General features: G+C 40.5%; 1 protein-coding gene across 2 annotated transcripts in view; it reads left to right on the forward strand.

The window, feature by feature from the left end:
* The first annotated feature begins 2,671 nt into the window (after positions 1-2,671).
* tubgcp6 (tubulin, gamma complex associated protein 6) overlaps positions 2,672-12,434 on the forward strand; it is a 34,669-nt gene continuing 24,906 nt past the window's right edge. For both annotated transcript variants that reach the window (XM_034218669.1, XM_034218670.1), the window contains exons 1-10: positions 2,672-2,940; positions 3,567-4,372; positions 4,549-4,712; positions 5,238-5,451; positions 6,450-6,608; positions 7,861-7,982; positions 8,114-8,177; positions 8,279-8,388; positions 8,954-9,045; positions 10,752-10,891. In XM_034218669.1, coding sequence (XP_034074560.1) covers positions 3,587-4,372; positions 4,549-4,712; positions 5,238-5,451; positions 6,450-6,608; positions 7,861-7,982; positions 8,114-8,177; positions 8,279-8,388; positions 8,954-9,045; positions 10,752-10,891 — 1,851 coding nt within the window. In that variant the 5' untranslated portion in view covers positions 2,672-2,940; positions 3,567-3,586. The remainder of the gene's footprint in view (positions 2,941-3,566; positions 4,373-4,548; positions 4,713-5,237; positions 5,452-6,449; positions 6,609-7,860; positions 7,983-8,113; positions 8,178-8,278; positions 8,389-8,953; positions 9,046-10,751; positions 10,892-12,434) is intronic.

Below are 12,434 nucleotides of genomic sequence, written 5' to 3' on the forward strand. Positions count from 1 at the left end.
CACCATATGACAATGATGGCTGTCGCCTTTTTCCCCAAATGCCACATCAGGTTCCTGTCAATCTGCTCAGAATACAGACTAGAAGCAAAGGTCTGGCTTCATGAAATGAGTTGATATTGTAAATAGCCGCACGGCATCTCTGTCATCGGCAGTGAAGGTTCAAAAATTGCTGCGAAAACATTAATTAAGTACTGACAGCTAAAAATGAAATTGGAGAAAAGAAAGATGAAAGGCAAAATTGCCTCATCTTACTGCTTAACAAACCCTGACGCAGGGGTGGGGGATATCAAAGACCGACCAGAGGCCTGCGCAGGCCATCCTCTTAACTGAGCAGATCATTGATGCAGCAATTGATAGAAAAACTTCAAGGGCCGCTGCCAAGGCAAGAGTGATTACTTATCGCAAGCATGCATTTTATACACTATATCCTTGATCACTGCTGGAAAATCAAAGGCAATACTGTACTTATTTATATCAAGACATGCAGCTTACATGATTTTTGGAGTCAACATTTAGCATGCAGTGCACTAGTGATACGATTTATAAACAACCATGCCCTTGAATGTCTAGCAATCAATGATACAGCACAGTGACAAATAACAGTTTTACGTCCATGCAGGGTTTCTGACAAGAAACTGGGTTAAAATCTGCATTCTGCTGGCTTCTGTTCTTCTGCCCAAGATGCTACACACACACAGCAGCCAGCCTCTCCTTCAGCAGGAGATGGTTGTGTTTACCAGCAGGATGCATTTCACATCCACGTTTCAAACCTTCTAATGAGATTTGGCTTTGATTTCCACCGCCTTAGGGGAAGAGGAGGAGGAGGAGGAGGATGATGAAGAACAGTTGGTGAAAATAAAAACAATGATGCTGTGGTGTCATTTTAAACAGTTGTTCTGATGAATAATTTAAAACCTCACAACTGATTATAGGGCTTGCTAAGCTCTGTAATAACCCTAGAGCAAATCAAAATAACTTACAAGGTTAGCTTGCATTTTTAACAGACCGTGAACTACATGATTTGAGAGTGTTTAGAATTGTAAGTAATTCAAACCAAAGCAGCCAACGCTATTTCAGCAGACATTAAATCAGCTAAAGTATCTCTATTAACAGCTGAGTTTAATGGGCCGAGAAGAAAGAGAGTAGGAAGACTTATCAAACTAAAACGGTTCTCTGGGAGGTGTAGAGTTACAAGCCACAGAACAGAAGCCTAACTATTTAGATGATAAAATATCCTGTCAATATTGTTTTAAAAGTTGTGCTTTGGGAGACAACATACTAAGTAACTACAGTAAATAAGTAACTTGAAGTACAATTCATATAAAATGTTTTCCATAACTTACATTCTTAAGTTTCCAGCTCTCTTTTTCATAGAGACCTGTGCAGATCAGTAAGCACAGTAAGACTCATAAATGTAACACATTTCTAGCACACACATAATATATTGGTTCCACATTAAAAACTCAAATAGGCTACAGGTGGCATAAAGCTTGAGTGTACGTAATACATAAATATATATATATATATATATATATTAGATTCAACTTTATTGTCATTGTGCAAAATATAGTACAAGCCAATGAAATGCAGTTAGTATCCAACCAGAAATGCAAGATGTGCTAAATATAAATAAATACAAAGTGCATATTGTAAAAACTGACAATACAGGGAGCATTGAATGATCTACAATATACAGTCAGATATAAGTATTGACAGAGTATTAACAGAGTGCGAGTGCAGAGTGTATGTACAAACAGTAATATTGTAAAAAAAAAAAAAAATGGTTATATGTACAGTAACATGATTGTGCAAATAACATGTCCATTAAGTAGGCTACGTTTAATCAGTGCAGGTGAGTGCAATGATGCTTGTGAGTAATGGAGAGGAGTTCAACAGAGTCACAACCTCGGGGAAGAAGCTCTTCCTGTGCCTGGAGGTTATATATAAATACATAAGTGTGTTTGTAGCTGTTCATGTCTGAAGATAATTATATTGAAGTACTAACTACCTAACTATCCAGACATTGATAATTAACAATACAGTATGAGGTATTCAAATACTGTATCGGATACAGTGTATCCTATATTAAAATAGGACATGTATTTAGTAAAAGGTGAAATTATGTATCTTAACTTGTGTGAATCTTATATGTATAGGCTATGGTGTGACGACCACATGGGTGCATAAAGATAATTTAGACGAGAGACAGTTTAGAAAAGTTATCCATCTCTGCTCAAACGAAAGAGGTTTTTACGAGTTTTCTAAATCTCGCGCTGTTTCTCAATGTTGAAAGTTGCTGCATTTAAGACCATGAAGCGACAATGCAATATATGTGAACCGAGTGAATGAGTTCCATACCCGTTGGTTGTTTTTCTTAATGTTTTATGAATTACAGTTTATACACATAATAATTAATAGAGGGATACATGTAATCATTTTATTTCCCTCCAAAATGAGCTAAACTTCGCAGTTCATGTTTAGGGTTCTGTGGATATCAAACCGAAGGCTGTTTTTCCGGGACCCCCTGAATGCAGCAAAGCATGTCCTATGATTGACAAACAACACTGACCAATCAGCGCAGGTTCTTCAACATCCTTACCCAATCACCGAAGTCTAAGAATCATACTGTCCAATCACATTTGAAGGGGCAGATTCTAATTTGGCACCGCGGTAGGGAGTTGATGCTGGAAGATGAATGAAGCAACTAGCTAGTGACAACAACATTACAGCATATTTAGTGGCGCTAATATGCTGTAAAAAGAAACCCCAGACAAATAAAGACGTTCCGGGGCACCTTCTGGGTTCCGCATGCTTGGCATACAAGCTAAGAAGAAAAATACAGTTCATCCGTGGGGTTTGCTAATAACAAACGCTAGCATGTGCTGGAAGGATGTATGATTGAAACTGTCAAAAATCAACTAAAAACATCATCTCGATAGGGTAAATAATCACGATTAGCATTGTTTTAACTCTGAATTGAAAAGGTCTGGCTATTTCAATATGCAGTTTGATATACAGAGGTTACTGATAGCTAACTTAGCTAGCTTGTTACCGTTAGCTAGTGCAATTCATCTAACTTATATCTAACGTTACTGTGTATTTAAGTTTATTTAGATTTTCCGATGAGATATTACAGCAGCAGTAGTCAGACTATACTGTTGACATCTTGTGTAATAAACCTATAATGTGCAATATATACACTTTGTTTTGGCAATACTACTGTGCGATAATCATCATATTTTTGATGTGCAAAACATAATTTGTTATATTATATGTTCGCTTAGCTATTTAATGCTGCTAGTCATTTGTAGCCATGGATGTGTACTAATTTGTCTTTATTTAATGTATCACTTATGTGTGCTTTCCCTCTATATTTAACAAGTTAGCTCACTCTTTATTATTGCTTGCCTGTTTTACCTGCTATGTCACTATTCCCGTAACACTGTCAATGTCCCCGCTTTTGGACTAATAAAGGAATTTTGATTCTATTACTCTGGTTATTGTGCTCTGTGAATTCCAGTTCTTAAAACTATACCAAATAACCAGATTTTGTTCCACTCACACAGGCTGAGGTAGCACTGCCACCATGTACTCCAGCCCCAACAACTGCATGAAGTCCAACAGCAGCAGCAGCATCACTGAGCTGCTGGGGGCCCTGTGTGACAGCAGCCTGTCTGGGGTGTCATGGAAACGCCGGGCCCTCGGTGGAGTCTCACGGGACGGTTTCCGCCGAGCTCTGAAGAAGTGTGCCTACGGCGCCCTGCTGTCCAAGCTATTTCAGGATGACACCAAAGGGTCTGCCTCAGGAGCCCCGAGCGCCACAGCCAATACACCGGCCAAAAACAAAATCCTCATGATAAGTTTTGACTTGCGGGTAGCAGGGTGCCGAGAGGAAGCGGAAAGGTTGGAAGAGAAACTGGGGATGCTGATGGAGGGAGAATCCTCTGGACTGAAGGAAGTAGACGCAGTCCTTGAGCTCTTGGTACATCTTGCTGGGTCTGCACCTCCACCTCCTACCTCTTTCAGTAGAGACTACATGAGACGGGAGAGGCCCGTGCTGCGGAGGCCCCCCCCCTGGAGCTACCAGAGCGAGGAGCTGCAGAGGCTCGAGGCCCGGTCGTGGGGTCTAGTGTGTGGAGAGGAATGGAGGAATTTGGAGAGTTTGTGTGGAAATCAGAGGTTGATGGATGCTCCTCCAGGCACAGGACTGCTGGCTCTGAGAACTAAATTAGAAGTGGAAGAAAGATTTGAGAGGGAGACCAGGATGACACTGTTTGGAGCGCTGCAGCACACTCGCACCTCAGACATTGACATAAGACTAGACCTCCCTCCTGTTCCCAGTAATATTGATGTTACTGGACTGGCTTTAAAGGTACAACACTACTTCTTATTTAAGCTAATCCATGCTCTTTAATTTGAGTTTTAGGTAGGGTCACTTCAGGTTCACTTAACATTCCAGTGACCTTATGTTTACACTAGTGTTTGATTTATGATCAAACCCCAGTGTAATGTTATCGTGTCGTTGGGATTTATTGTTCTTTGTTGCAGATCCCCTCATGTTTAGATCAGTCTGAGGATGAGGGCTTCCAGTCAGCTTCCAACATGACCCCAGACTCTCAGTCAGAGACCAGCCCCGTTCCAGATGTTGATATATGGGAGGCTCTCCGCACGTTCGAGCCTGGGAGACGCCGCTGCTGGGAGTCTGTTGGCTGGTATGTGATACATAAAGTGCAGTGTTTCAAGTTTGATTTAAAGCATACAAACTTTTCACTATTATCTAGATTTGAAACAGTTAAAGAACACATGTTTTCAATGAAGTAGGGACTAAAACTTAGAATTATTGCTATTTGTATTCATTAATAGTTCATTCATTTTTTATTAAATGATCTATCATCTACTCAAAAAAATATATATATTAGAAAATGGTTAATACCCTTTACATGATCTGGAGGGATGTAATTTATGTATTTGTATGTCAGACCTTCGAAAGATATGTAATTTACAACCATCTTAAACTGAGATAAGCAGTTTTAAAAAAAAAGATTCAACACTTTCTGCTTGATAAATGACTTGTGATCAAGGAATTTGACGTGTGGATAATTAGTTGTTGATTGACTTAATTATGGTATCCAACGTTACACACAAAGAGAGTTTACAAAGTAGCAGATGGAGTATAGTCTACAAAGTTAACACTGTTTTAGAGTTTCACATATTGTTCCTTGTGTTTTTTCGACTAGCCCACCGGGGAAAAGAGAGTCCCTTTATCTGACAGAGGGAGGCAGGGAGTCCTTTGACCAGCTCTATCGTCTGTGGGAGGGGGAGATGAGGGTGGTCAGCACGGCGACCCCCTCTCCTCTCCTCCCTCTGCCCCTGGACACTCAGGCCCAGCTGGTGTTCGACCTCCTCAACGTCTTGATCGGAGTGGCCTCCATTACCTTCCCTCTCAACCAGGTGCATTTCATCACCCTTATTTATCAGTCCCTTAAACGCAGTAAAATGCAGTTGTTTTGTTGTTTTAGGGGTCTGTCAGACTGAGGTGATAAAAGTAAATATAGTGATAAAAGCATCGTGACAGCATGCAATTACCCAAAAACTCACAAAGAAGAGAAACTGGGAGCCGAATCAATGGACCATCTGTGCATGTGTGACATAAATAAACCCAATTGACTGCTCAAAAGCTAGCATACAAAACAACTACAAAAAGAAATAACGTGACAGTTTCAAGCACAGTTAGTCGCCTGACTACATTAAATGATGAGGAAATAAATGAAAATACTCCTAATTCCAAAAAAACAAAACCACAGGAGTGCTCTTTTGTTGCTTTATTGTTTCACATTAACTTTTTTATATCTCCAGAAGATTATAGTTATTTACTACATAAATTGAATCCTTCTTCTTTTCTTTTTTTTAACTCCCTTAGCCCCTTGTGTACTCGCTGCCTAGCAGACTTCCTCATTAACACGCAGGCTGCTAGAAGAGGTGCACACTAACAGGAACACCTCTACAATTTAATACAATAGTCTTGCATCAGATGCTACTCCAGCAAGGTTTTATAACCATATCATGTCGAGACTGTCAGAGAGATGTTTATTAAACTCGAAGGTAATCTTTGAGGCTGTGGTTTGTGGTAGTGTTTTGCTAGATTGGAAAATATTGTCTGGTATTTCTGTCCCCCCTGAAGGGTCCTGTCTGTATCCAGTTCTCATAAAAAAATATGGGAAGGACAACATAACAAACACCTGATTATGTATTGCGGTCTAATATAATAGCACAGCAAACCATGCCTTCCGAAATCATCATGGAGGTGTCTCGCTGACAACCTCAAAAACAATTCAATATTATAAGCTGCACAAAGGCAGTCTTTGCTGCAGGGCGATTTTATTAGATCTAATTAGATGGTTATTCATTGTACTTTTCCGCCATCTATAAAAATGCAATGTCCTCCACAGAGTGTTCAGTTTGACGTCAGACCGGGTGTGTGTGTGTCCGGAGCGTCTCCAGAGAGTGTGTCTCGTCTCTTGGGGGAGCTGGCCCACTACGGCACCCACTACCTGAGGCTAAGTCGCTTTTCTCTGCAGTGTGCTGACAAAAAAGGCCTTGTCTTTCAGGTATGTTTGTGTAAGCGTTATAAATACTGTTTGGCCTGCTCGTTCTACCCTTCCTTTTTCTACCCTTACTCTGCATGAGACTATTGTTGTAAGCACTGTTGGGAACTTCAATTTAGTTATTTATAATGTTTCATTAAAGGATGATTTGAGTAATAAATGAGACAAATATGTCAACAATTCATCCACACAAACAATCTAAAAACACAACTTTGATAAAAGTCCATTTATCACTCTATACTTAAAGGGGACCTATCATGCAAAATGCACTTGTGTACGTCTTTTATACATGAATATGTGTCCCCGGTGTGTCAGAGAACTCACCAAGTGTCAGAAAACAAAACCCTCTCTCTTTTACTCCATACCCAAATCTCTAAAAACGGGGCTGCAACGGATCTGATACAGATTTGAATTTTTCTGATGTCAGAAAAGGGGTGCTCCGCCTATATGGGCAACTCTCCACCTACCAGGGGAATGAGAGACCGCTCGAAAGCGCTGGAGACGCTGTAGTACATATGCCAGGCCTGTAAGTGGCGCTGTAGTCTGCCACAAAAGCAGCATTCCCGTGCATGGTTGCCATAGTTGCCCTTCTGTTTATTCTCCGCTGTGGACGCTGTGTCTTTTTTTCTCCCTCCCCGAGGCAAGCGTTTGCTCCTGCTGTAATTCTCTCCAGTTTGCCACCAGCAGATGACAAACACCCACCTCTCCGCCTCTTCCAAGGAACGAGGGGACCGTGCGGCAGAGTTTCAGTTAGATTTTTTTCCCCCCATCAACATGTCCATTAAAGTTGAAATCTTCCGGACAAAATTAGAAAAGTGCTGGTCAAAGGTCTTCTTTGTAATTTATTGAGCTTTAAAACAAATGAATAATGACTCTATATAATCATATAAGAATAAAACACGGAGGACGGAGCCTCTCTTTTCCTCCCCCTCTTCTGAGAGCCCAGCAGCTGATCTCCCTCTCCTGCAGGGGGGCGTGGTCAGCTGCAGCTCATTTGCATTAAAGTCACAGAATCAGCCCTTGCAAAAACAGGGCTGGAAAAGAGCAAATAGAGCGAAATGAGGCATGGCTAAAATGCATGATCTGTTTGGTATTTTGAAGAAAAAAAATTCACAGACATGTTTTATATAGGTATGGCCCTACAATATATTATACAAATATAGCATGATAGGTCCACTTTAAGATAAAGTGATACATTCCACTGTTACACCTTCAATTATGAAATCAATGAAAGAACATTGTGTTTCTCTCCAAGGCTTTTACAGGTGGTCTGCGGAAGTATCTGCATTACTACAGGGCTTGTGTTCTCAGCACTCCCCCCACCCTTAGCCTGTTGACTATTAGCTTCCTGTTCCGCAAGGTGGGCCGCCAACTAAGGTGAGGTTAAACCTTTTTTTTAATTGCCTTTCGGGGTTAATTACACACTTTTGAACCTCAACCTCATGTCCTAGAGGACCTTGATGCAAAATATCATTAATTCAAAAACCTTTGCTTTCTTTTAATCTCAGGTATTTGTCAGAGCTGTGCTGTGTGGACGGACCTTTAGGTGCAGGCCAGGCTACCTTCCCCGTGGTGAGCGCTCTTTTATCTGCTAACTGCAATATGTCATCCATCACGGCGGTGTTCAGCCTATCAGATGGAATGTCAGCTCAGTGCCATGTGTTTCTCCTCAGGGGGTTAAACTGATGTCCTACCTGTACAACGAGGCACAAAATAACTGCAGCAACGAGAACTACCCGGTGCTGCTGTCGCTGCTGAAGAGCAGCTGTGAGCCGTACACACGGTCAGTCGCGGCGCTGCACATTCAAACAAGTTTATATAAAGGGACCCTATTATGCTTTTTGGGGTGAGGGTGCTATATAGGTTTTTGTGCATGTAAATGGTGTGCAAAGTTAACGCCAGATGGTGTTTCTCCCACACACTCCCCCCTGCCTGAAACTGTTTGATTGGACGTTCTATGTTTCTTTCATAACATAGTGACATCACTATGTAACACTTGCACTTCTATTGACTAGCACTCCAACGGGATAGGCTAAGGGGTGGGACAGCTGTAGGCAGTTGACAAATCACAGCAGAGCCGGCCAGCCAACCAATCAGAGCAGACTGGGCTCTGGTTTCAGACAGAGGGTGAAAAGAGGTGCTGGCAAGCAGTATGAGAAAAATTAAGAGCTTTTTGAACATTTAAAGCATGTAAACATGTCACAGTAGAGGCCAAAAATACAAATATAAATCTGAAATTAGCATAATATGTCCTCTTTAAAACAAAACAATTCAAACCAAGGACATGTCTGCACTTCATTATCTGCTGTTGTGAGGACTGAGTGTGACTGTGTTTACTGTTCCCTCAGGTTTGTGTCTGACTGGGTGTATAGCGGCGTGTTCCGTGATGTTTATGGAGAATTCATGATACAAGTCAATGAGGAATATCTGGGCTGCAGAGGTGAGCCGCCACGCATCCCATCTCCAGTTCTGAAAATGAAAAAGCCTTCAGTGCCTGACAGATTGTCTAGCAGAAAAACATAGATTTCATTACAGCCTTTATTGCCCAGTTGGATTTGTCCTCGTGTCTATAAAGGATGTCATGAAGTTATTGGATGGTAATCAGTGGGAAACAAAATCAGCTACCACAGCTTTGGAGAGAAGAGCCATCTCTGCTCAGCGAGAGACAAATAATGTTCCTTTATTCTCTTCAGTCGGTACACCATGCTGGCTGAAATATTTCCTGAATTCAATTCGTTTTTTCTTACATTTCTTCTCTTGCAATTGCCATTGACAAATCTAACTGACTCCATTCTGCTACTCTAATTATTGACACTTTAAGGAGAGCAGAAGAGTATTTGAGACAGGAGATGATCCTTGCAGAGCGGATACATACAAACCCATCTGTACTCGGCAGGAAGTGACTGGCTGACTAAAGATTCATATTTACTGTGACATTCGAAGAGATTTGTATTTGTTTGCCATCATGGTGGCAACTAACTATTATTTGTATGATCTGTTAAACTGCTGTTCATTTTTTTGATTAACAGATTAACCATTTGGTCTAAAAAACATAAGAAGAAATCAAAAATCCCAATATTACATGTAGTGTTATGTAACACCAAGAAAAGCATCAAATTGTCCTGATTCCCCTAACTCCATTTCAAACTTTTTTGTTGGATATCAAAACATTCGCATAGCAACTATTTGACTAATCATTGCAGCTCTAGAGACATTAAAAACAGTGCGTTATGTTAAAGTTATATTGTTACAGATTCCATTCCTTGTTAAGTTTTTGTAATTGAAAACAAGTTCTAAACATATTATAGAACTGAAACAATCAATCAACAGAAAATTCATTTGCAACTTTTTTGATAGTACATTTTTAAAAGTTGTAATTTTTCACTAAAACTACCCAAACTGGTCTGGTTCCCCTTTTCAAACATTTGTTGCTTTTTCTCTTTTGGTTTGGGAACAACTAGAATATAATGTTTTATACACAAAGTGATTGATTAAGAAAAATAATGTGCAGAAGAATCCTTTGACAGTAATTGGTGGTTGCAGCCAAGTCTGTTCCCCAAACGAGTTCCCACTGTATCCGTTCATTTCCACAGTGCTCCATAAATATGGCTTTATATGAATCATCATAGCCTGTCCAAATATTGGATGTCATGCTACACCCCATTCAAGGTCAGACCATCACGTCGGCTTTGTCTGGCTCTGAGGTTCATTTGCTCATCGGCTACACCTCATCAACTCTCGCAGTGAACCTCTGCACTTCTCGCCCCTGCTCTTTGGAGGACACACAAATGTCATTGTTCTTCTCGAAGTACGTCGGCCAGGGAAGCAATCAGCAGCTAAGCTTTCTTGGCAAGCCGCGGGATTTTTGTAAAGAGCTCGGGAAGCTCGGAGCATTCATGTTCTCTTATGCCTTTTGCTTAGGATCACTGGGCTAAGCGCTAACAATTTCCAAGTGTTAATCCAAGCAACTAGAGTTTTGCCATGGCCCGTAAGTCATACTAATACGTTTTGGGTGCAGTGCAGGCTGAGTATAACTCCACCACTATTTATTTTGTGGAGTGTTGTCAGAGGCATAAAGGAGCAGCCAAACTACTTTTCCACTAAATATTGGAGCGGCATGTAAAAGGTGTCTTTGAATTTGTGCAGACAAACACTTCTGGGTCCAAGGCTACACTCTGATCTCCAAGGATGTGGAGGATTGTGTGCCCGTCTTCCTGAGACACATCGGCAATGATGTGTACGTCTGCGGAAAGACAATCAACCTCCTCAAGATCTGCTGCCCACAGGTTGGTTCTGCAAATCAGACACATTCATACATATATACTGCATACGGGGATTTCATGCATCCAAATGTTGTGTTAAAATATTGATGCATGTAACCTTATTTAGTCTTCATTTATTCGATACAAAGAGAATATTCTACTGTTACCCCACCATATTTGATCTGTTTTTCTTTCTGTAAAAAGCCATTCAGTGTACTGTATTGGCAAAAAGGTGCACAGATCGACTCTGCAATCCACAAAATCCACACTCCACAATTATCTACCTGCCACAACATGTTTCTACCCATTTGGAAATCCATACTGCTCAAAGCAGAAAGGACAAATAATCAATACAGCAACATATGGGGACACAGGCTCTTTCAAAGCGTCATCACTACACGTGCCTCGGCATTGGGATAAATAGTGTTGTGGTACTGAGGCACAGATGTTGTGATAATTTATTGCAGACACTTGAACTCTACTCTCCGTCACTGCTTACATTGGCCAGGTTTACTCCTTTGCAAAACAAGAACATTGCCTTATACTCTCCTGTTATGGGAAAGTGCCACTGTGTTGTTTCTTGGATGAAATCCTATCAATTGATCAAGTAGTCAGAACATTAGCAACTGCTTCTGAAAGGAATCATTAGATGCAGCCCTAGATGGATCAGGTGATATATGGCCTGCCCTGCAACTAGGAAATTAATATGCACATATTTGTTCTTGATTAATTTATTGGTCTCTAAAACATCATATAATGTTGAAAAATGTCCATCACACATTTCTAGACACAAGAGGACTTCTCCAAAGTGCTTTTTGTTTTGTCCAACCTTTAGTTTACTATAATGTTAAGCAAAAGAAAAGCAGCACATTTAGGAGCAGAATCATTTTTGCTTTAAAAACGACTAAAATGTAATACTTTTTCAGTCAATGGTTTAATCAGCTAATTGTTTAAAATCTAAATGATACTCTTGCAAAATCATACATAGCTCATAATTGCCTGTAAAGGAAAATCATTGGTTTTGTGCTCTAAATATAGTCAATGTATAATTATGAGAGTGCAAAGCGCCTGCAAAGAAAACCCCTGAGTCGCCTTTGTTTATGACTGGACCCCCCGGTTGTCCTAATGACAGGAAGCTTAGCAAGCCAGACAAATGGATCTTAAGTGAAGTGAAGAAGTTTCTATGTAATCTAATTGTATTTCATTTCCTTACTTCTCTTATGACTTGCCTGCTGATATAATGCTTTTTATGACACGACCTACCTGACCTTACCGCAGGGCCCATGCTCCTGACTAATTGGTATTCTGTAACTACAGTGTTTCTCCGTATGCTAATGACATGAGGGCTGGGGGTCGGTTATTATATCCTGGACAAAGTGCAGGTTGGCTGTGAATACGTGTGAAACTATGAATTGAAAAAAGGATGTTCAGCCAGATGCCTTGAACAAAGACAGTTTCTAGGGTACGCACATTCAGAAAATAAAAATAACATTGCTGGTTAAAAAAAGGCAAGATTTCTCCCAGACATTTTTTCTGTGCTACATTTGAGAATCAAATTTGGATTTAT

This window comes from Gymnodraco acuticeps, unplaced genomic scaffold (genome assembly GCF_902827175.1).
Source record: "Gymnodraco acuticeps unplaced genomic scaffold, fGymAcu1.1, whole genome shotgun sequence".
In the NCBI taxonomy this organism is placed as follows: domain Eukaryota; kingdom Metazoa; phylum Chordata; class Actinopteri; order Perciformes; family Bathydraconidae; genus Gymnodraco; species Gymnodraco acuticeps.